We start from the raw sequence: 24869 nt of genomic DNA, 5'->3' as shown, positions 1-24869 counted from the left end.
TAAACCTTACTATTGCACGTAATGTCTGATTTGTATGAGTCTGCTTTGACAATTCAGCACTTCACTGCTCATCACACTACTTCCTCACCTTCTCTATTCATCCCCTGAATTTTGATTGTTCTTGGGTGTCATCAAAAATTCAATAAACTTTTTTGCATGCCTTTTGTGTATTTGCCTAATAAAACTGTAATTTGTTTATTTTTTGCAATTTGGGGGAGATCCAATTTACAGTTTATTCCTGAGCATTTTTCGACCTGACAGCTCTTCATTTAATGAGCATTTACTTTATCCTAAGTACTAGCATCCCCTTCCCACTTTATACAAGACCACCATTACCCTCCTTTTGTTGATGATACAGAAGAGTATAATGAGGCTCAGAGAATGCAATAATCCGCTCAAATTTACATAGCCAGTGAGTTACAGGTCAAGGTCATACCCAGTTCTTTACTATTCCAAAGACTGGGCAGTTACTTCTTTCTCCATCCTTTCTTCTCTGATTTAAATATTGTGTTTTCAAAATTTCTTTTCTTACCCTTCTATTCCTGCTCCGACTTTTATATTTCTTAAACTATTCTGGATTGAGAGCCACTTTGAAAATTTGGTGAAAACTATGGACTTATTTCCCAGAAAAGTGCCTATAAAAATAAATACAAATATTTAATACTTTCCATGGACTTACAGCGCAATCTCGCCATTTCAAGAGGTACTGGTATTCATGTTTACTCTAGTGATCTCATCAAGTCTAGCTCCTCCAACTAGCACCTATTTGTGGTCGCCTCTTATAGCAAACACATCCGATGCCCTGACTCACATCTTCTAAAGGCCCACTCTGTTTTCAGCTGTGAATGGGTTGGCCAGTTCTAAGTGGGCTTCTACCTATGTCATGATGACCAAATCTAGCATCATGTAACCCCTTACTAACCTCCTGCACTGAGAGTTCTAGTTCAGACCACTGTGGAAGCCAGCTTGGCCAGAGTAAAAGTGTGGCTTGGTAATATGGGGTGTTGTCTGTCACTGGGAGAAATGCCAGCCAGTGGAGTAGGACTTTATGAATTAACGTCCTGGTCTTCAGGGGCACAGGTCTGGGAAATGTTCTGTGCCTTTCCCAGCAGTCCTGGTGGACTCGAGCTCCACTGCCCACAGTGACAACCTCAATAACGCTCTTACACTGGCTTTTCCTCCTTGCCTATCTCTCTTTTCCTGCCCCCTGGGCCTGCTCTCAAGGTCAACTCCCAAATTAATTGCATGCGAGTTCTTGCTCAGACTCTTCATTGAAGGCAACCCTCTTCAAGCTAAAACAACTCCCAAACTCACTCCTCCAGTTCTGAGCTCTTTTTAAATATCCCATCCTGCATGCCAAACTGCATGAATAATTTAACCTTCACCTTGTGTGGGGCCTTCATTCTTAGCACATTCCACTTGAACAGTGTGCCTCATCTAGGTTAGTGACATAATTATAAGACCCATCTTCAAGGTGAAACACGGGTGTCACCCATGACTTTTAAGTCTACCTCATTCCCACATCCTATTACTAAGTCCCATCTGATCAGTAAGTATCTTCTGAATGTCAAATTCCACGCCCCTCTCCCATTTCTCTTAACCCCACCGCTGGAACCTTGATAGCCTTGGGTTCTAGACAATTGCTTAGACATAATGGGACATATCACTTCCAATATGTCCCATTCTATTTGCCTAAACCACCTATCTAAACCAAAAACCTAAAACTGCACATCTGCCTTTAAATTTTTTCTCACTATATACAATCTGAATTACTTTGCGTGGCATAAAATGTTTTAAAACCTCCACGTTTTAGCCATAGTTTGTCTTATTTTTCCACTCTGTTCCTTTTGTATTCATTGTTTTTCGCCCACATTGACTATTCCTTGGCCTTAGAACGTTCTGCTCTCTTCACAGATTCCTGTCTGTCAATGCTCTTCCTCCTGCCTGAATAGTCCTTCTCTTCTCTCATCTGTCTTAATTCAGCGTGCCCCATAAACACAGAGGCCAACTCTGATTTATCTCATCTTTTCAGTGCCTGGAAGAAAGTGGCCCCTGGAAAATGTATGCCAAATTAATTAAATGATCAAGAATGTCAAGAGGACAGTAGATGTTGAAGAAAAGCACAGGAAAAGAAGAAAAATGGGCTAAGGAGGCCTAATTTATAAACAGGCAGTTTGGAACAAGTGCAGAGTGATGAGGGAAAATGGAGCTTGAATATAAAAAGAAAGCCAGACATCATAGGAAGAAAAATGTCCACAGATAGAATGCAAAGAAAAGAGTAACACAAAGGATGCAGACAGATGTTCAGGTTCAGGGATCCTGCTACAGAAAAAAATAAAAAAAAAATCCGCCAATGATTAGTGCTAATTTTCAAGATACTCTGCTATTTATACAAACTCCTGGATCTTCAGAATTACCAGGTAACTTAGCTTAATATTTCACATTGTTCTTTAAAATTATTATGCACACAAAAGCAACATACGCACAATAATATTAAGTAATTTAAATGACAAAATGACATTTTCTATTTTGGCAATCTTTTATAAACTGCAATTCCCCTTTTAAGAATGGTGGTGCCCCAAGCTCATGTCTCAGAAAGAATGTTGAGCATCAGTTCCTGAATTTCTCATATTTTACCTAATTTAAACTCCAGAGATGGAGCCCCATGAGTAGTAGTAGTGGGCTGCCAAAATGTCTCTGAAACTTTGCAAATAAAAATCTCAACATGCTTCATCAGACAAGTGACTTCAGAGGAAGTAGCTGTGATTTATAGTCCTAATTCCCTCTGCCAGACTATAGTAGGCAAATAGGAAAGACTTGAAACCTATTTGGATTTTAATATGGAAGATATGTTGGAGAAATACCAGACTTGTTATGATGTCCCAACTTTCTGAGTTCATACCAAAAAGGATTTTCCACACTTGTAATAAAAAGAATATTTTCCCCACGAGTACAGTGTTCTTTTTCTGCTATTCTGCAATGATGTGATAGTCTGTTGTACCACAATTTGAAGTTCTATAAATTCTTTTTTTTTTTTTTTGGCACACTTCCAATGGTATCTGTAATATTTTCTCAGTACAGTGTAATTTTATTTATCTCTTCTCTACCTGCCTATGTTTTCTGTTTATTTGGGCTATTTTGCCATGGGTTCCTCCTCTTGGGAAATGAAACTAGAATTCTCATTCCTATAATCACATTTTGTTATAGAAGTGTCAGTGAAACTCCTTCATATCAGTTATTCAAGACATTTTCCAGGATATAGGTGGAAACATCGAACAAGGGGATACATATACATATATATATTTTTTTTACATATAATAAATTCTCTTGTATACAAACAACATATACAGTATATGTGTATATATATACACACACATATCTGTTGCTCTTTATATGAATATACTTCGAAAATTGTTTTCTAGCATCTTCTTATATTTGGTTTACCATATTATGTCAGATATCTGTATCTCTAACTTAATTGGAAGCATCGAGAATATACAATAGGCAAACTGGAAAATGACATCAACCCAATTTTTAGACTAAGTGAATGCCATTGACATGTTGCAAATGTACCTGAAAAAGTGATTGTATGAATTTATTTCTCTTTTGACGGAGTTCAGTACAGGATATTTCTTTCGTGATAATTTATATATATATGTCTATATACATCACACACACATACACATATACATACCAGTTTCTCCCATCACCTTGTAAGAATTCCTGGACCATAAACTATCCCTGAGAATTGATTCCACACTCCTTCAGATAGAACTTTTCATAAGTCAAGTCCTTTAAAAACACATTTCATATATTTCTCAGACTACATGTCCAATCAGTAGCATGCAAACATAATACCTTTACTACTTTCTTAGAGCATGGCGTTGAGAGGGAAAAATTTAATATATCTGCGTGACATCTACATTAATGCAATGGTGCAATATTGGAACTGCTTTTATCTGCCGCCTTTCTCAAATGAAAGCGGCAGCTAAATTTTCTGGTAGTTAAACTGTGAACCTTGCTCACCATCTTGCCTGTGTGGCTGTGGCCCTTCGTGTATTATTAAGGCAGCAGTCTTTATTCCACATCTTAGACTTTAAAAGTTGCTATGGATATAAGCAGCCTATCTTGTGGTCGTGTCTACACCATAAAATCTTCCCAACGTGTGCAGCAAATTCTTGATAGAATTCACAATCCTTTCCAGAAATTAGAGTAAAATTTCAACTGGCATTTCTGAGGCATGCTTTGGAGGAGACTGTAACCTCACTAGGCTCCCAAAGACACTGGAGATGAACATGTCAGGAGTTCCAGAATAAGTTTGGAGGAATCTGCCTTGTTTTTACAGCGCCTGCTGTCTGCCTTATAATAACCTTATACTCCACACTCAAGGAATGTGTACATTTCACTGTTTGAATGAACAAAGGCTATATAATTCAGTATTTTGAGGCAAATGTAGTGTTTATTAGAGTCAGGCTAAATCTTTCAGAGAAGTATACCATTAGTGGTAAAAAGCATTACAGATAAGCAACTTCCCGTGCAAATATGTTTAAGTGGCTTGGAAAGGGATTATGTTTTAAATATCATTGTACTTTTATGTAAATTGAGCATGCTAGAATTCTTGCTGTGATGCTGATAAACTCCACGCATCACCCACAGTCAATAATATCTTTTCTTTACCTGTCTTGATGGAATGAGTGACATTCACTATTGGCAAATCCCCCACGGAGTCACTTGAGCTCGCATGTGCCTAGCCCACAATAACAGAAATGACATGATTCTGAGGGGATTTGAAAATCTATCTCAACAAATTTATTTCTGTTTTTCAACATATATTCAAAGCCATACTTTGGCATTGTAATGCGATTCTTGACAGGGCTGAGGTAAATTCATCATGCTAAACTGAAACGTTTCTGGCAGGTGTCTACCCCGCAACAACCAGATCGTGTGTGCTGCAATATATGACAACCACTGTGCTACTTCTAGTTGTAAAACTTACAAGTATTATACTTTAGTAATGCAAACCTGGAGTGTAATTATGCAATGTATTATCCCATCCTATTTTTTCATTTAGAAAACCTTTTTGAAGATAGTCTGCCAACTTATAAATCAAGGGAAATTTCTAATGAATACAGAAAGAATATAACTTTCCATCACAAATATATTCCAACATTTCAATGCTTTTCAAAATCATATACAGATTGAAATGTAAGAAAGCAAAAAGGTGAAATTTTGTCTCTTGTTAAATGTTCACTTTGCTCCCAATGATAAAGTCATTTGTCTTAGGTGACTACTTTTCTTTAAAGAAGAAATAATTAAAATGCTAACGCTAAGCATTCAAAGCGCTAAGCATTTAAAAACCTATTTTTAAAATAGATTTTGCAATAACCTCGGCATAAATATCTGCATTATTGATACTCTTTAGCATAATTTATCATATTTTGGGTTTAAGAACCTAAAAGATATTTTATTTAAGGGCGCGCCTGTGGCTCAGCGGGTAGGGTGCTGGTCCCATATGCCGGAGGTGGCGGGTTCAAACCCAGCCCCGGCCAAATTAAAAAAAAAATAAATAAATAAATAAAAATAAAAAAAAAAAAGATATTTTATTTAAAAGAAAATATAATCCAAATAAATGACAAACTTTTGACTTCCTAATAAATGAAAAGCCTCAGCACATGACTTCTTCTATTCTGTGACCTGGTACTCAATACGAAACAACCACTTAATCAGGATGTGATAACTTTTAAAATTTGAAAAATTTTCCCTATTTGGTTTCCCATTGCCTTGCCCACCTCAATACTTTCAGTAATTACTTCAAAATAAATATTTGCACGAACATATAAAAACTCTCAGCTCCTATCTGATGATCCATTTGCCAGATGCAATTTGAACTTCTGCCTTTAGAGCTACCTTGTGATTCCCTTTAGTATCAGCCTCTACCACTAGAGACAAAAATAAAATAATAAAATAAAACAATAAAATAAACAAAACAACAATAGCAACAAATCCCGAGTCCCTTTCTCTGACGGCTCTTGTTCTCACTGTTATTTTTAGTAAGCGCCTATGTTGTAAAGACCTTGAAATCTCATCCATATTTGCAAAGTGAATTTAGATATTTACATGTTAATGTAATTTTTTTTTTTTAAACACAGAATTGCATTCCATAGCCATTTGGTCGTTTATTGTGAAAATGAACAGTTAAAGCAGGTTTGGATCATTTTATTGGGTCCAAGAAAACATAATGTGTGATGCATATAACTTAAGACAAATTAGGCTACCTCTCAGGGCCAGTAAACACCCTTTAGAACTAACACAAAAATTGGAACATGCACAGCTGAGAATTCAAATCAGGTTGTATAAAAAGATAAAAGCTAGCAGGACTACGACCTTGGAAGAATTAGTCACTCGTTCTGGAGCTGCTGGAAGCTGACCAAAGAGCTTTGGGTCATACAGTGCCTAATACATATGACTGGAATTGAACTTATTCATTAAGCCAGTTAAAGAATGACTCATTTAACCAGTTGGTTAGTAATCCATAACAGGTTAGTAATCTATTGACTTAGTCAAAAATGGTCAAGCCAGTGTGTGAGTATAGCCAGTGTATGATATTGTCATCCAGTGTGCTTTTTACTGCTGCCTATCTGATTCTGGACATTATCTGACTTATTCAAGTTATAAGATGCATATATAGTCACTCATTCACCAGTCACTTAGAAGTATACAGATTATAATTAAACACCTTTTCTATGCCAGGGACTCTGGAAATCCTTTGTCCACGTCTCCTTGCCCATTTCCCTCCTGACTCCCCACCCTACCCTGGCTGGCTGTCATGCGACATTAGTAGACTAGGGAACTAACTGGTAGATTTCACGCTGGCATCTATTTCGCAAGTTCACTCACCTGGGCAACACATATACTGCCCTTGTCACCATGTAAACCGCAAAAGCAATTATGGTGGAAATTCCAAATACTGGTAAAACTGCTTACAAAGGACTTTCAAATCTGTTATCTAGTTTAAAGGGAACATGGCATTTGGGGGCTGAAACATGAACAACGTTTTGCTCTCCTATGAACTTCACTTTTATTTTTCATACAGTTGATGCCTTAGTGTGGGCCCTCACCATCTTTTGTGCATATACATGAATGCACAAGCTTTCATCTGCCTAACCAAGTTCATTCTTCATGCCTTCTAGTCCATCATCCATACTGCGGCCAAAGTGATCAAAATATGAATTTTATATCACCATTTCCAGATTAAAGAGGCTGATACTAAAGGGAATCACAAGGTAGCTCTAAAGGCAGAATGTGTCACATTGCCTACAGGACAGAATTTAGAGCCTTCATCGAGACATTTAAGGTGCAGCCTCGTGGGACTCGGCTCTGCTTCTTCCCACCCCTTACTCTCCACCCTGCTGCACCATAGCCACAACCTCAGAAGGCACTGATGACTATTTGTTCTTTCACAATCCCACACTGAATGCTGGCTTTTCTGGGAAACCTTCCTGACTCCCCTAGAGAGCATTAGTCATTCTGACCTGACTACTGTCATAGCAATTAATATTTGTATCTAGTCTACCTTTTCAATTCTATCAAATCAATATGTATACTCTCTCTCTAAACCAAGGGCTCATTGAACATCACCAACCATGCTATTGTTAATTAGGTCTGACAATTAAGTATTCCCCTTGTCCATATGGTGGCCGTTCTGATATGTATCAATGAGGTATGTAGCACTTTTTCTAGGATGAGTTTGATAACTCAATTGTTAGACCTCGTACGACAGCTCTGATGGCCATTCCAGAAAGAGTTCCAAAATGGCTTTGAAAGATAGAGTAGGTGCTGGCATTGGTGTATAGCTTCCCGAGGAGAGTAACTTGAAGGTGACCATAATGCTTTTAGCAATAAGATAGGTACCATCTTTTCTAGTATGAGTCCTCAAACTTAATTGTCTGACCTCACGCTACCAGCACAGAATGTGGCCCACAAAAATGACCAGTAAATGCTCCTTGACTAACTGGGTGAATATTTGAAAATTTAGTAAAAAAAATGAGCTGTCAGTTTACTAACTTAGGGTTCTACTGGATGTCTTAGGCTTGATATTGGACCTAGTTTAGCTTGTGTTTGGTGGTAAAGACATACGGATGTCATATTAATTTATTTTATTATTTTTGGCTATAGTTATATATATATATAATTTTTTATTGTTGGGGATTCATTGAGGGTACAATAAGCCAGGTTACACTGATTGCAATTGTTAGGTAAAGTCCCTCTTGCAATCGTGTCTTCCCCCATAAAGTGTGACACACACCAAGGCCCCACCCCCCTCCCTCCGTCCCTCTTTCTGCTCCCCCCCCATAACCTTAATTGTCATTAATTGTCCTCATATCAAAATTGAGTACATAGGATTCATGCTTCTCCATTCTTGTGATGCTTTACTAAGAATTATGTCTTCCACTTCCATCCAGGTTAATATGAAGGATGTAAACTCTCCATTTTTTTTAATGGCTGAATAGTATTCCATGGTATAAATATACCACAGCTTGTTAATCCATTCCTGGGTCGGTGGGCATTTAGGCTGTTTCCACATTTTGGCAATTGTAAATTGAGCTGCAATAAACAGTCTAGTACAAGTGTCCTTATGATAAAAGGATTTTTTTCCTTCTGGGTAGATGCCCAGTAATGGGATTGCAGGATCAAATGGGAGGTCTAGCTTGAGTGCTTTGAGGTTTCTCCATACTTCCTTCCAGAAAGGTTGTACTAGTTTGCAGTCCCACCAGCAGTGTAAAAGTGCTCCCTTCTCTCCACATCCATGCCAGAATCTGCAGTTTTGAGATTTTGTGATGTAGGCCATTCTCACTGGGGTTAGATGATATCTCAGGGTTGTTTTGATTTGCCTTTCTCTAATATATAGAGATGATGAACATTTTTTCATGTGTTTGTTAGCCATTCGTCTGTCATCTTTAGAGAAGGTTCTATTCATGTCTCTTGCCCATTGATATATGGGATTGTTGGCTTTTTTCATGTGGATTAATTTGAATTCTCTATAGATCCTAGTTATCAAGCATTTGTCTGATTGAAAATATGCAAATATCCTTTCCCATTGTGTAGGTTGTCTCTTGGCTTTGGTTATTGTCTCCTTAGCTGTACAGAAGCTTTTCAGTTTAATGAAGTCCCATTTGTTTATTTTTGTTGTTGTTGCAGTTGCCATGGCAGTCTTCTTCATGAAGTCTTTCCCCAGGCCAATATCTTCCAGTGTTTTTCCTATGCTTTCTTTAAGGATTTTTATTGTTTCATGCCTTAAATTTAAGTCCTTTATCCATCTTGAATCAATTTTTGTGAGTGGGGAAAGGTGTGGGTCCAGTTTCAGTCTTTTACATGTAGACATCCAGTTCTCCCAACACCATTTATTGAATAGGGAGTCTTTCCCGCAAGGAATGTTCTTGTTTGGTTTATCGAAGATTAGGTGGTTGTAAGATGTTAGTTTCATTTCTTGGAGTTTTCAATTCGATTCCAAGTGTCTGTGTCTCTGTTTTTGTGCCACTACCATGCTGTCTTGACCACTATGGCTTTGCAGTACAGACTAAGATCTGGTATGCTGATGCCCCCAGCTTTATTTTTATTACTAAGAACTGCCTTAGCTATACCGGGTTTTTTCCGGTTCCATACAAAATGCAGAATCATTTTTTCCAAATCTTGAAAGTACGATGTTGGCATTTTGATAGGAATGGCATTGAATAGGTAGATTGCTTTGGGAAGTATAGACATTTTAACAATGTTGATTCTTCCCATCCATGAGCATGGTATGTTCTTCCATTTGTTAATATCCTCTGCTATTTCCTTTCTGAGGATTTCATAGTTTTCTTTATAGAGATCCTTCACCTTCTTCGTTAGGTATATTCCTAGGTATTTCATTTTCTTTGAAACTATGGTGAAGGGAGTTGTGTCCTTAATTAGCTTCTCATCTTGACTGTTATTGGTGTACACAAAGGCTACTGACTTATGGACATTGATTTTATATCCTGAAACATTACTGTATTTTTTGATGACTTCTAGGAGTCTTGTGGTTGAGTCTTTGGGGTTCTCTAAGTATAAGATCATGTTGTCAGCAAAGAGGGAGAGTTTGACCTCCTCTGCTCCCATTTGGATTCCCTTTATTTCCTTGTCTTGCCTAATTGTATTGGCTAGAACTTCCAGCACTATGTTGAATAGTAAAGGTGACAGAGAATAACCTTGTCTGGTTCCAGTTCTAAGAGGAAAAGCTTTCAGTTTCACTCCATTCAGTAAAATATTGGCTGTGGGTTTGTCATAGATAGCTTCAATCAGTTTTAGAAATGTGCCACCTATGCCTATACTCTTTAGTGTTCTAATTAGAAAAGGATGCTGGATTTTATCAAATGCTTTTTCTGCATCTATTGAGAGGATCATGTGATCTTTATTTTTGCCTCTGTTAATATGGTGGATAATGTTTATGGACTTGCGTAGGTTAGACCAGCCTTGCATCCCTGGGATGAAGCCTACTTGATCATGATGAATGACTTTTTTGATGATAAGCTGTAATCTATTCGCTAGGATTTTGTTGGGAATTTCTGCATCTATATTCCTGAGTGAGATTGGTCTGAAATTCTCCTTTTTGTTTGGGTCTTTTCCTGGTTTTGGTATCAGGGTGATGTTTGCTTCATAGAATGTGTTGGGGAAGATTCCTTCTTCCTCAATTTTTTTGGAATAATTTCTGCAGTACTGGAATAAGCTCTTCCTTGAAGGGTTGATAGAATTCTGGAGTGAAGCCTTCTGGACCAGGGCATTTTTTGGTTGGAAGATTTTTTATTGTTTCTTTGATCTCAGTGCTTGAAATTGGTCTGTTCAGGAGCTCTATTTCTTCCTGGCTGAGTCTAGGGAGAGGGTGTGATTCCAAATATTGATCCATTTCTTTCACATTGTCAAATTTCTGGGCATAGAGTTTCTGGTAGTATTCAGAGATGATCTCTTGTATCTCTGTGGGATCAGTTGTTATTTCCCCTTTATCATTTCTGATTGAGGTTACTAGAGATTTTACTTTTCTATTCCTCGTTAGTCTGGCCAATGGTTTATCTATTTTATTTATTTTTTCAAAAAAACAACTCCTTGTTTCATTAATTTTCTGAATGATTCTTTTGTTTTCAATTTCATTGATCTCTGATTTGATTTTGGATATTTCTTTTCTTCTACTGAGTTTAGGCTTAGATTATTCTTCTTTTTCCAATTCCATAAGATCTCTTGTGAGATTGTTGATGTGCTCTCTTTCTGTTTTTCGAATGTAGGTATCTAAAGCGATGAATTTTCCTCTCAAAACTGCTTTTGCAGTATCCCACAGGTTTTGGTAGCTTGTGTCTTCATTGTTGTTATGCTCAAGGAAGTTAATGATTTCCTGTTTTATTTCTTCCTTCACCCATCTGTTATTCAACAGAAGATTGTTTAGTTTCCATGCCTTTGGGTGGGGTCGAGCATTTTTGTTAGAGTTGAGTTCCACCTTTAGTGCCTTATGGTCTGAGAAGATACAAGGTAAAATTTCAATTCTTTTGATTCTGTTGATATTTGTTTTGTGTCCCAGGATATGATCAATTTTGGAGAATGTTCCATGGGGTGATGAGAAGAATGTATATTCTTTATCTTTGGGGTGGAGTGTTCTATATGCGTCTATCAAGCACAGTTGTTCTAGGGTCTCATTTAAGTCTCTTATATCCTTGTTTAATTTCTGTTTAGAGGATCTGTCCAGCTCTGTAAGAGGAGTGTTTAGGTCCCCTGTTATTATGGTATTATCAGATATCATATTGCTCAGACTGAGTAAGGTCTGTTTCAAGAATCTGGGAGCATTTAAATTGGGTGCATAGATATTTAGAATTGAAATGTCTTCTTGTTGTATTTTTCCCTTGACCAATATAAAGTGGCCATCTTTGTCTTTTTTGACTTTAGTTGCTTTAAATCCACATATATCTGAAAATAAGATTGCAACTCCTCTTTTCTTCTGCATTCCATTTGCCTGAAAAATTGTCTTCCAACCCTTGACTCGGAGCTTTAATTTGTCTTTTGAAGCCAGGTGTGTTTCTTGCAGACAGCAAATGGATGGCTTGTGTTTTTTAATCCAGTCAACCAATCTATGTCTCTTCAGTGGGGCATTCAAGCCATTAACATTTATTGAGATAATTGATAAGTGTGGTAGTATTCTATTCGTCTTATTTTGTGAGAGTCCATTGCTTAGTTTTATCTTTTGCATCAGTGTGGAGGTTTGGTTCTGTCCTTTAATTTCTGAGTTCTTACTTTGCTGCTGATCCATTGTGGTGGTCAGTGTGCAGAACAGGTTGAAGTATTTCTTGTAGAGCTGGTCTTGTTGTGGCGAATTTCCTCAATGTTTGTATATCCGTAAATGATTTGATTTCTCCGTCAATTTTGAAGCTTAGCTTAGCAGGGTACAGAATTCTGGGCTGGAAATTGTTCTGTTTAAGTAGATTAAAGGTAGATGACCATTGTCTTCTTGCTTGAAAAGTTTCATTAGAGAAGTCTGCGGTCAATCTGATGGATTTGCCCCTGTAGGTCAACTGGCGCTTACTCCTGGCAGCTTGCAGAATCTTTTCTTTTGTCTTGACTTTGGACAGGTTCATCACAATGTGTCTTGGAGAAGCTCGGTTAGAGTTGAGGCAACCTGGGGTCCGATATCCCTCTGAAAGCAGTGTGTCAGAATCTTTGGTGATATTTGGGAAATTTTCTTTTGTAATATTCTCTAGTATGGCTTCCATTCCTCTGGGGCATTCTTCTTCCCCTTCTGGAATTCCTATAACTCGTATGTTTGAACGCTTCATAAAGTCCCATAATTCTGACAGTGAACATTCTGCTTTCTCTCTCTTCTTTTCTGCCTCTTTTACTATCTGAGTTATCTCAAAAACTTTGTCTTCTACCTCTGAAATTCTTTCTTCTGAATGGTCTAACCTGTTGCTGATACTTTCCATTGCATCTTTAAGTTCCCTGATTGATTGTTTCATTTCCTTCAGCTCTGCTATATCCTTTTTATATTCTTCATATCGTTCATCTCTGATTTGATTCTGTTTTTGGATTTCCTTTTGGTTATTTTCCACTTTATTAGCAGTTTCCTTCATGGTTTCCATCATTTCTTTCATTGTTTTCAACATGTGTATTCTAAATTCCCTTTCTGTCATTCCTAACATTTCTGTATAGGTGGAATCCTCTGCAGTAGCTACCTCATTGTCCCTTGGCGGGGTTGTTCTGGACTGGTTCTTCATGTTGCCTGGAGTTTTCTGCTGATTCTTCCTCATGGGTGATTTCTTTTATCTGTTTCCTTGCCCTGATTTTTCTTTCACTTCCTCTTGCTCTTTAAGTTCTCCTGCCTGTGGACTAAGGGTTACAGGACCAGAAGAGTGAGAAGGTTTAAGAGCAAAAAAGGGATGAAAGAAAGGAGGACTGAGTGATAAGGAAAAAAAAAGAAAAATAGAGAAAGGAGAGGGGGTGGGTAAAAGGAATATTGACAAAAAGAAGAGAGGCACAGAAAGAGGGAGACAGAGCAATATAGGTGTACAGTAGGGTACTTTGATACAACCTTAAAAAAAAAACCACCTTCTGGGGGTGCCCAGTTGGGTGGTTCCCTTGAGGTCAGCAGCTCTTTGCTAACCTGATCAGACACATTACCCCACCACCACCAAGTAGAGAGGAAAGACAAAAATGCTATAAATCAAACCAAAACAAGCAAACAGAAAACTTTACGGGATAAAATTGGGTGAAAAACCAAATAATAGCAGTGGAAACACTAGCAAAAATGAAGTTCTAGTTATTGAAAAAGGCAGCAATGGGAAATTATAATTAAACTAGAAAAATTGAGAAAGAAAAAGGATCTGTATTGAAAAGGTTGAAATTAAAAAGCAAAACAACATCAACAACATCAAAATAAACAAAAAAGACAACCAACCCCCCCTAAAAACAAACAAACAAAAAACACAACCAAAAACAAAGCAATATGTATAGGTTATTGAATATTGTCTGGGCAACACGTGGTCTTCTGGGGTATGAGATGTTAATCACAGTTCTGATACGACTGGAGGCTGCTGATTTCTCAAACCTCAGCAGGTAGACACCCTAAATCTCTCTTCAGCCCACTTAAAAGGCACTTTGGACTTGTAAACTTGCTGAGCAGAAGCTTTCCCAGGAAATTGCTTGTGGCTGGAATCACTGCTGAAGTGGCTATCCACTTACCCAGTGTGCCAAAACCAGTCTCACTCTGCCCCTGAGGATTAGGGCTGCAAGGCGGCTCAGACCCCGCCCTTAGGCTACTTGGTCGCTGGGTTACCAGCTCCCAACCGATTCTAGCTCTGTGACCCTGAGGGCGGAGCTTGCCTGGGCAGATCACTCACAATGGCTCCCTGTGACCCACAGCCAAACACTATTAGCTCCGTCTGGCTCAGAGGCTCAGACTGGGGCCCTAGACAACAGCCAAATTTCTCTGCACTCCCGCTCAGGATCTCCCCAAGGCAGTTCAACTGAGTGCCAAGTCCAAAGACACCAAAACAGTTCACAGGTAAGGCCTTTCTGGTTTGCAGTCTCGCTGCTACTGAACTTACAGTTGCGGGCGGGTTTAGACGGATTGAACACACACTACCACTTGCCGTTTTTTCCACTGTTTTAGTCCTCCTCTTGGGGTCCAGAAGTCTCTTGCTGACTCCCTGTATCCTCACAGGGGTGATGATAGGCAGATCCCACCAGCCAGAGATGCCTGGAGTCCTATCTCCCCAGACTCACGGTGCTCAGATGCAAGGAAGCTGTTACTCGGCTACCATCTTGCTCTTCCTCCCCTATAGTTATATTTTCAAAAATACCGAAATAGACCATTTATGAATGGATTAATAATTTCTATGCTAGGATTTCTGCTGTGGGTCCACTTATGTTAATAATGATGTTGAGTCATTTCAAGGTTTGGGAAACGAAGGAAAACCTCAACACCTCCAGGGATCCTAAAACTTTGTATGCTTGGTTGTAACTTTGTGTCACTCATGATAATGGTACTTTTTTCTTTCCTCCCCCCACTGCTAGGTTGTTAAAGTGTCAAATATCAATATGGGGGATGTGTGATCATCAAACCAAAACTGTTGAGTAAATTTCTAGAGCATGTAGTGTAGTTCTGCAATATTATATTGAATCGTCCCTGTTAAAAGAGACCCAAACATACCAAGAAGCACCAGGACTTAATATTATTTTTGCAAGTCTTAAGTTGTATTCAGACAACATGCAAATTTGCACACACACAAACTCACTCTTCCTCACATCCTCATTATACAGAGTACTGGCCGGAAATGAACGACTCACTTAAAGAGCTTCATTGATGGGAGTTTAATAAAAGAAACTGCAGAAAAAACAACAGGGAAACCAATAAAGGAGTTTGGAATCTCAGGACCTGGAAACAGGAAACCCTTACTTTCCCATCGCTGAAAGGGGACAAGGACAGAGCTGTAGTCACAGGAGAGGAGTCACTGCATCAGGACCCATAATGTACAAGAACGGAGCCACTGTCAAACCACTGTCTGGAGCCAGGAGGCCAAGGGTAGGGTGGGAGTTAAAGCCTTCACCTGTCTCTCCTTCCACCTTGTAACTTCTGGTTAGTGCCCTCCATCAGCCAAAGCCAATGAGAAACCAGAAATCAAGGGAGTCTGGTACATAAAAAGACAGAGACAGATGACAGAGCTGAAGAGGTAAATAGAGAATGAACAACACACCATTTTATTATGAAGAGCATCTAATTCTTGATTCCTCATCTAACGTAAAAAAAAAAAAGACAAAGACAGACATCATCGATAAGAAGGCATGGATGTAATGTAGTGTGGGGTCATTGCCTTTGGGGTCAATATATGTAATGACAGGCAAGCACCTCAGTAACTATGTTTTTTTTTTTTTGCTCTTAGAGCCCAAGCCAATTTACTTGGGCAGGGAGGAAAGACAGGAGACCAGAAACAAGGCAGGCAGGACACACGTCACCACAAATCCATCCGTTTCAGGCAGAGCACTTGTGATTGAGTCTATTTATTATGTTGAATAATATGTGAGATTTTGTAAGAAATGTACTGACATAATGGAAAGATGTAGGATTTAGGTTTCCTAGCTCTATTAGTAACTAACATCTATACTTTAGGAAGTAAACATATGCAATGTGTCCTCGATTTTTCTTCTGTATTATGGAAGCAAAAACATATACTCTTGAAGAATCATAGTGTTGTGAAGATCAAATGAGAAAGTGGCTATGGTTTCTTTTTGAAACATTAAACAAGCTCTACAAATGTCAGGCCCTATCACTTTTGGATGCTATCTCACAAAGCTGGTCCCTGGACGCCTGCTTGCCAATCATCATATTCTCTCTCTTTGGCTATCTTTCCTCTACACATGGAGCACTTCACTCAACTCCAACTTAAACATAACATACAAAAGAAAGATAAGCCGTAAGAAAATCCAAATGCACGGGCAATACCATTGCATGTTAAAAAGAAAGAACTAGATTCACGTTGAACTTCGTTTTCCTGGTGCATAACTCCTCTTTCCATAGGTCCTATTAACTTCAAAGGGAGCTCTGTGCATGTAAATGATTATATTTATTGGATGCGCCAACTCTTTCTTATCCTCCAGGCACAATTAGAAATATCATAGAAAAATGAATGTCAGAGACTGGGATCCATATTTGATATTCTATGGGAAATTTCCCATAGTTACAGATGTTAAAAATCCTGCTCAATGGCCCAGTTACGAATTTGTAATTTTTCCTCTTCTCTATGTGGTATCCTTGGTATTTTTTTTTTTTTTCTGATTTTAGAATATTCTTTTTACATGAAAGGAAAAAACATTCTCTTTAGGTCCAGAGACACTAGAGGTACACTCTTAGCTTGTATGACTTGATGTGGTAACAAAAATTTAGACTGTAGTAACCTCTCTCTTTCAAGGAACTGTTAGTGTTTCCTTGAGAGTTTCCTGTTATAGAAACCCTGTTCCTACTTGAAATTAACTCTGGGAAATCCTGTTAGAATCATTGTCTAGGAACTAAATTCCTGGATGTTCAATTTAATATTAACCCGCTAAATCACACCATACTTTCAGCATTTGCTGTGAATTCAGGCCATTCTTGTTAGGGAGCCATAAATTTGGGTTTTTCCAGTTGAAGTCACCACAATAAATGAAAACAGATGGTAGGTGTGAAGAGCCCTGCACTTTTCATACTAATTTGTTGTTTATTCACTTTAAATTCAGTAGTCCTATGGTTCATGGTGGAATCATCTGCGTTTCTGACTCTAACAAATTAATGCCCTGGCTCTGTCCCGTCAGTGAATATAACACTGTCGCAAATTATAGACATGACTTTTAGCAATATTACATGTAAGAAAGTAAGTTAACTCTTTAACTGTATATTTTTTAAAGTGGCAAAAAAGGAAAAAGTAGAAGTCTTTCATATTAAATATTATGAACTATTACAAAAGAGAAAAATATTACTATATTAAATGTTGAAAACCTTTGCTAGAAATGTATTCGCCTGGTGGGTGGTTTGAAAGCTAGAAATACTTCTTAAAATAATGTTTTCATAAGAAATGTGACTTATAAACAATTCATTTTTAACTAGCCTTGTAGACAAATGAATGAAACCATATCAAAGTAATTTGGATCCATTTTGAGGTATTTGTAAGAAATAAGCAAGGGAAGTCTAATTTTAGTAAATATGTATAGAGCAAAACAATCCAAAGTATATTTAACAATGAAATTTCTAGTTAAAATGTGTGTAAGTGGGTTTATTTTGAAAGGAAAAGTCCTACTCTCAGTGTCATAACCAATTAAATTCTCCAGGTAATGACCCCATTTGCATAGTGAGCGGAACCCACAAGTGGGAATTTTAATGGGTACACCACCTGAGTATGGTAATTGAGAGTGACACAACTTGAACTAGTTTTGTGCTTACCCCACTGAAAATTCTACTCATATTATTTTTAATGTCAAGCTACAAGTCAAATTTCAAGATGATGGATTTGTTCTTTTTTAAGCCCTGAGTTTGAATAAAAGAAATGCTTTAATTCTGTTACGCATTGCATATCTTTGCTTTAACTAATCTGTAGTTCTGATTCTCACCATTGCTTCATTTTCTTCAGTGATTGGAATTTAATTTTATTCATTAATTAGATAAAAAAAAATAATGTCCTTAGTTGCTAAATTGCTTTTGGATTGAGATTTAATGTACTTTTACCAGAATATGTATTACAGTTAAGCTGGCATAATAGTTTACCAAAATGTAATTGTGTAAACATACCAAATTATTCTTTCTGATGATCTAACAGAATCTAATATAATACGTATTCATGGTTATTTCGCTCTTCCTTCACCTCAACACCAATAAAACGCACTTTCCGTGGAGCTGATCAGAGATGTTCTGTCATCCTAGTTGTTACTTTTAAAAGATATTCTCCTTATCTCTTAGGTGCTATTCATGTCCTTGAAAGAATCGTACATTCTGATTGAGGACTCATGTGACGTCCATATTAAACCACAAAATAAAAGTGATTTCAAGTCTCTAATAGTCAAACGCACATGATGAACTGTGCTTTCCAGGTCTTGAGATGACATTTTAAAATTTCCTTTGTTTCACTCTAAGATTGCTTGCGATCCTAACTGTTTGTAGGTGTCTGACACCACTCCACCACATCTGTAATTGGCATAGCATCCAGCAGACAGGCTCTGTACCTCTTTACACTGCGACCTACCAAGTTAAGAAATGTATTGGTTCAATATAAAACAGCAGGCTGTTTTTAGACATAGTTACTAGTGCACAAGCTTTAATATGGCTTGGCTTCATCCTATAATGAGATCTTTTGGTTCCCTGCTCAACAGGCTTTTATTCCTTTGCAAAAGGCTATGAACTATGTCAAGTGGATCAGTTGCTTTTGTACACCCTCTTTCTTGGCTTTGGAACATAATTCCTTTGCTTCTACCCCTTTATGCACCAGACAGAACTTAAGAACCTTTTCAAATTTTTCAAGCTAAACTTAGAATTTGTTTGAATTTGCTTTGCACCATTGTCCTAATAATTACACTCGCAAGTAAACCTTACACAAAGACCTCCCGGGAAGTGAACCTCTAATTTCAGAGCTATACTTTGTCTTTAGCACATATATCTATACCTCATTTGGTCTTGTGTCAAAGAATGGTTATCTAAAATGATTTCCTCACAGTTATCTCACAACTAAATGAATGATTCTCTATTTTAGTGAGAACTAAATGGAATGTGGTAAGGCACTGAGGGCATAAATAAGGGACAAACAAATAAGCAAGGGAACTGGAACTATTGGCCACTGTTCAATCCAAAGGCAGGAAACTATATATGTTAATGTCCGGCTGCTTAGGGGCACTCATTAGGGGGCTAGTGGAAAATATCATGCTATTGTCTCAGTCTGAGAAGGAAAGGGGTGAGGCACATTCTGCTTGCCCACAGGAGAACCTGCTTTAAAGGGGAAGTGTGGCTGTGCCTTTGTTTACAAACCTTTTCACTTCCAGATTTCCTACCAACTTCATCAAAATTCGATCAGACATACAATGTTTTGAGCCACAGCCCTTTAAAAAGGGAGAAGTCACTGATCATTCAAAATTCTGCAATGTAAAAATATATAGTGGGTGTAGTTACCGATGACAGATTTTTCCAAAACTCACCCTTCCTGTTAGGGCTGCAACACAAGTTATATCCTGTCCACAACTTCCATTTCTACCAAAACCACTAAAAGCAATCTTTAATAGGTAAGTAAATATTAGTAGCCTCAGTGTTGGAACTGTTTTCTCATGAGAGACGCCAAGCGGTTTTCTTTTGGGTGGACACATGCTGAGGTTTATGTGACTTCCTTGAGGTTTCTAGTGCCAGTCCAAGCACAAAGAAAACACTTACTGTAAATTTATTGGCTATAGAGGCATAGGAAGATGAGGGCTGAAAGGGCTCTTTTACCGTAACCAATCTTTGATTGAAAATACAAATAGTTAAGTGTGGAATAAACCCTATTCAATACATTAACCATTGTTTAAAACTAAAATGATATGCTATCTTGCATTAGTGTAAAAGGAAAAGAAAAATGAGTATTATAGTATTTGATGAAATGTTATCTTGCCTGTCAGATTAGATGCAGCAATCCTACAGGCTAACAAATCACAAGTAATTGGAAGGGGCATAAGGGTCTTAAATAATTTGAAAAATAATCTTATTAATAAATAAACTTATTCATTAGGTAGTTGAGTATATCTAAGCATTTAACTAGTAGTCAAGAAGTCAAGGCATAGAGTCTCCGGGCTTGAGTCTTATTTATGTTAGGCAGTGACGTTTGACGTTTAAGAAATGGAATCTAGGGCACTGATAGAGTTTGTAAGAATAAGAATGGAAAGTTATTACATAAGGTTGCCTTGGTTACTCCTCAAACTGCTCAGATAAACTGACTATTCAGGTGTGGAAAATGGATACATTTAATACACTGTAAGAATACAAAAATAAAATTACTTCTCTAAATAAAAAGCCTTTTCCTAAATAAAGTCATATGTTATTATTACAGTTAAATATGAAATGAAAAACATTTACAAAACGGGTGCCACTAAAATCCCTCAATGGAAATAGTTTTAATAATTTACTTTTGTGTGAAATTCATTAAAGCTAATATCCAATTTCAAAGATCCTTGAGTATTTTATCTTGGTGTTCAATCTCAGCATATATAAAAAATTACCTGAATTTTTATAAACCGAACTGTAATTCCAAATTAAATAAATGAAATCAATTTGTTAAAAAATATTTAAAGTTTATATTTTGATACACTGTAAATTTTTTAAAGAGCATTATGCTTTTAAGCCAGACGTCAATGATGATTTGCACCATAAACTGATCCGTATCATTCACTGTTCATTTATGGGCATGAGTCATGAGCTTTACATAAGGAGACCAGGAAATCTTCAGAAAAAAATGTAGCAGGGAAGAAAAAGAACCCTTGGGTTCTTTTTATTGTTGAATATACTCAAATATAAATAGATTTATCAATTAGATATTAAAGTATGCTAAAGCACAATAAAGATACAGAAGTATTTTTTTAATTTCAAAATAATATATTCAGAATAATACAGGTCCAGTTTAGAAATATTTAAGATTAACTTTCCACATTTAAAAGGAGACTAAATCTATAACTGTAAATTATAGCATTTAGTCATTATGGCCATATAATTCAACAAAACATTTTACATATAGAAATCTTAAAATATATTGAAACTCTTTTTCACATTTGCTTACTTTTTCTTTTCCTTTTCTTTTTAAAACAATACAAGATGCTTTATAGTGACAACCTGGAGTAGACAATAGAGGAAAAGTACTATGAATATAAATATGAAAAGAAAATCTGGTTATCAAGTTTTGTTCTCTGTTATGAAGAAATTATTTCGAATGTGTTATATTTTCATCACAAATAGTAGAAGAATATACTTAAATATTAAGACAAACCACTTCCTTGAAAAACTTAGGATAAAAAAGTTAAATATTCTAACAATTCCAGGTCATTAGGAGGCTTAATGTGTTCATACATGGAAGATATCTTACATTCTAATATATAAGCATTAGTTAATTTGGGGTACATGCAAATATTCAGATTCTGATTACTGTCAAATAATACAAAGATCTCCTTTTATTTGATGTAACAAATTAAGAAATTTCTTACAGGAGGAAAGGAAGACAGTTGTTTACCAGAATTCAATTTTAATCTAGTAAGTTAAAGGCTTTGTAAGTGTGTGTAAATAGCACTAAAAGAGAGATTCAAGAGTTTTTTTTAACCTTTTTTTCTTTCTTAAGCCCTTTAAGTAATGGTAAAACTAGAAATTTGGCTTAATTTCAAAGGAAAAACCAAAGATAATGTTCTCATGCTTCTGGTTAAACATCTCTCTTAAAAGTTGAGGCTTGCTAAAGGCTTCCTAAAATACATGCTTTTATTGTTATTATCAATTTGATATTCGGCTGAAAATAATTATTTACCCAAAGTATAAAGAGGATGGTAAGAAATGTATACACATTTTAAGAAAGGGGGAAAAAAGTATCGAAATTGTGATGCTCAAAATGTACCAATAACAAAAGATGAATATAAGTCACATTTGAGCACGTCTTGTAATTGCAGAAGTCCAACGTGACTTGAGTATTACGATTTTAGTACAGTTTTCTCCCCTCTTAAAATGTGTCTACATTTTGGGGGGCACTCTTTGTAGTAAATGAACCCAAACTACAATTTTGGAGAGGTCAAACTAGGTAGGAGAGCACGTTATATGAAAATTCATGCTCCCTTTCTTCTCAGCCGCAGTTTCCAGTCTCTGTAACTACATAATCAGTCTTGTAATTGACTTCTTTCTTTATAGTTAAGGATCTTTATAAGCTGCCATATTAGTTTAATTTAACAGAAAATTATAATACTAAAATTTGGTAACACTGGTGGATGGATGTCTAGAAGAAATGGTTTGCTTTTAAGATTAACCATGTGTATAAAACATAACATTGGGTAAGAAGCAAACCAAACAAACAATACTCCTCTCTCAAAATAAAAGAAATCCTTAGAATAAATCCAAATCAGAATTGCTGGGATTTTAATATTAAGAAAGTCTCCTAAATTAAATGCAATTTATCAAAAGTTTTCAGTCTTTCTCATAAAAAAATAGCCATTTTAATAAGGCATTATTTTTCATCAAAAATTATCACATTTAAATTATGTGTGATAAAATGCATATTTTTTCTTTCTTTTTTTTATTAAATCATAGCTGTGTACATAGACATGATCATGGGGCATCATACACTAGCTTCATAGACCGTTTGACATATTTTCATCACAATGGTTAACATAGCCTTCCTGGCATTTTCTTAGTTATTGTGCTAAGACATTTACATTCCACATTTACTAAGTTTCACATATACCCTTGTAAGATGCACCAAAAATGCATATTTTTAGTGAATTTAAATTGTGGCACTTAAAAACAGCAGTATTCCTGCCACTAAAAAAAAAAAAAAAAAAGTGTACTCAAGACATTTTTCTTTTAACTGGTTAAAGGCACAAACAATTCAGGTTGTCCATCTAAAACTTTATCCTAAATCTAAATAACTCATATGAATCACCCATTCTAAGAAGCTTCCTCCAATGTCACATCCACTTTGAAGCCTTCCTAAGTCTTCTAGTAGCTGTTTTCTGTGTATTCCTACAGGCCTTCGAGTTGATCTTGCTTGTAATGCTCACTTTAGCGTGCCTTATGTTATGTTCATTCTTCACAGGTCTCTTCCCCCTGGTAAACTGCATGTTTCTGTGGACAGGAGAGGAATGGTGTCCAGCTCCACGGTCTGGGTGAGAACGTCTGCCTAGTAGGCACTCAATGTGGGTTGAATTAGTGAAGAAGCTATTGAAGGGAGTGTAGAGATCAACTCTGGGGGCCCAAATATTGTGCGGGTATGTCTCGCAAAGTGTACTATAAAGTAAAGAATAATTACTTTTAACCATCAATAGAAAAACATTCAAAAATAAACTGTCTCATTTAAATAGCCAATGAGAATAATATATTTGAAGCAAGGGGCTCCTAAAATGATTAGAAGAAACAGAATCAGTCAAAAAGAGGAGACAGTTAATAAGGGGGTGGGGTCAAAATGCCCCTAAGTTATTATAACCTACTAAGAAGTTTAAAAAGCTAAAGTAGTTAAAATTTCACATATTAAACCATGTAGATTTGGTTAAAGAAAATAGGCTTTTAGAGATCACTTAACAAGGAATAAGCAATAACAAGTTAATCACTTACGTGATTGTTACTTAGGTAATCCCGAAACCCTATTTTCTTTAACCAAATCTACATGGTTTAATATGTAAAATTTGGTTTCTTTAGCTTTTTAAATGTACAGTGATTCTCAACCTACCTAATGCCGCGATGTGTTTTCATTGTTGCAAAGGGGTCGCGACCCACAGGTTGAGAACCGCTGTCTTAGTAGGATCAACACCCATGTGCACGTCTGGTAGTGAAACTCAATGCTAAGCAAGCAGGTGGGGAGGGTCAATTCACACTGAACAGGTATAATACACACCATCTGGGTGAGGAGCACACTTACAACTTTGACTCAAACTGTACAAAAGCAATTCATGTAACCAAACTTTTGTACCCCTGTAATATTCCGAAATTAAAAAAAAAAAAGCTCTACTACCTACCAAGGAGAAGAAACCATAACAAGTTAACAGTGCAAATACTGCATTGCTCTATGAGAATCTTACCATGTGCTTTTCTTCCCCCTTAAAAGAAAAAGTTTAAAACACTCTCCAGTTTTGACACAAAAGATAAATATTTATGAAGGAAAACAGATTCCACAGCATTCCATACAGATTTCCAAACAGTCTGATGATTCACAACAGGCATCCATGATGCCACAGTCCATGTCGCAAGGGCAGTTACAGTCATCCCCCATTTCATCCCCACAGCAACAGCAGCAGGCTTCCGAGGTGCAGATGCCACACGAAGCTTGTCCCAGGACAATATTGCAGAGGGTCAGGAATTCACAGAATAAGCACGCCAGGATACAGTGGACGCAACAATCTTCATTATCAGTTGTGAGATCAGATAGTAAGGAAAAAGAAAGAACACAAAATATATGCCATCAATGGACTGAATAATAATTGATGAAAATAATTTGAATAACGCATAATCCAAATGAAGTCTTTTATGAGTCAGAAGCTTAAAAAAGTACTTAAGTTAAATTCTAGATGTGTGGTTTTTAAACTAGATGCTGCCTTTGGAGAGGAAGTCATAGGGTGTGCACCTGTGTTAGATTATCACTCTCACACCATGTGCAGTG

At 36.9% G+C, this 24869-nt stretch overlaps 1 protein-coding gene across 5 annotated transcripts in view; it reads right to left on the bottom strand.

Annotated features, from left to right (window-relative positions):
• Positions 1 to 24869, bottom strand: part of MDFIC (MyoD family inhibitor domain containing) — a 266306-nt gene that overhangs the window by 157433 nt on the left and 84004 nt on the right. For 2 of the 5 annotated variants that reach the window (XM_053553697.1, XM_053553698.1), the window contains exon 5: positions 20901 to 24610. The exons of the other annotated variants lie outside the window; for them this stretch is intronic. In XM_053553697.1, coding sequence (XP_053409672.1) covers positions 24363 to 24610 — 248 coding nt within the window. In that variant the 3' untranslated portion in view covers positions 20901 to 24362. Of the gene's footprint in view, positions 1 to 20900; positions 24611 to 24869 lie in introns of those variants that run through there. 5 annotated transcript variants of the gene reach the window in all.

Source organism: Nycticebus coucang, chromosome 11 (assembly GCF_027406575.1).
Source record: "Nycticebus coucang isolate mNycCou1 chromosome 11, mNycCou1.pri, whole genome shotgun sequence".
NCBI classification, from domain to species: Eukaryota; Metazoa; Chordata; class Mammalia; order Primates; family Lorisidae; genus Nycticebus; species Nycticebus coucang.
The sequence above is the reverse complement of the archived record's forward strand: the minus strand, read 5'-3'. Positions and strand labels throughout refer to the sequence as shown.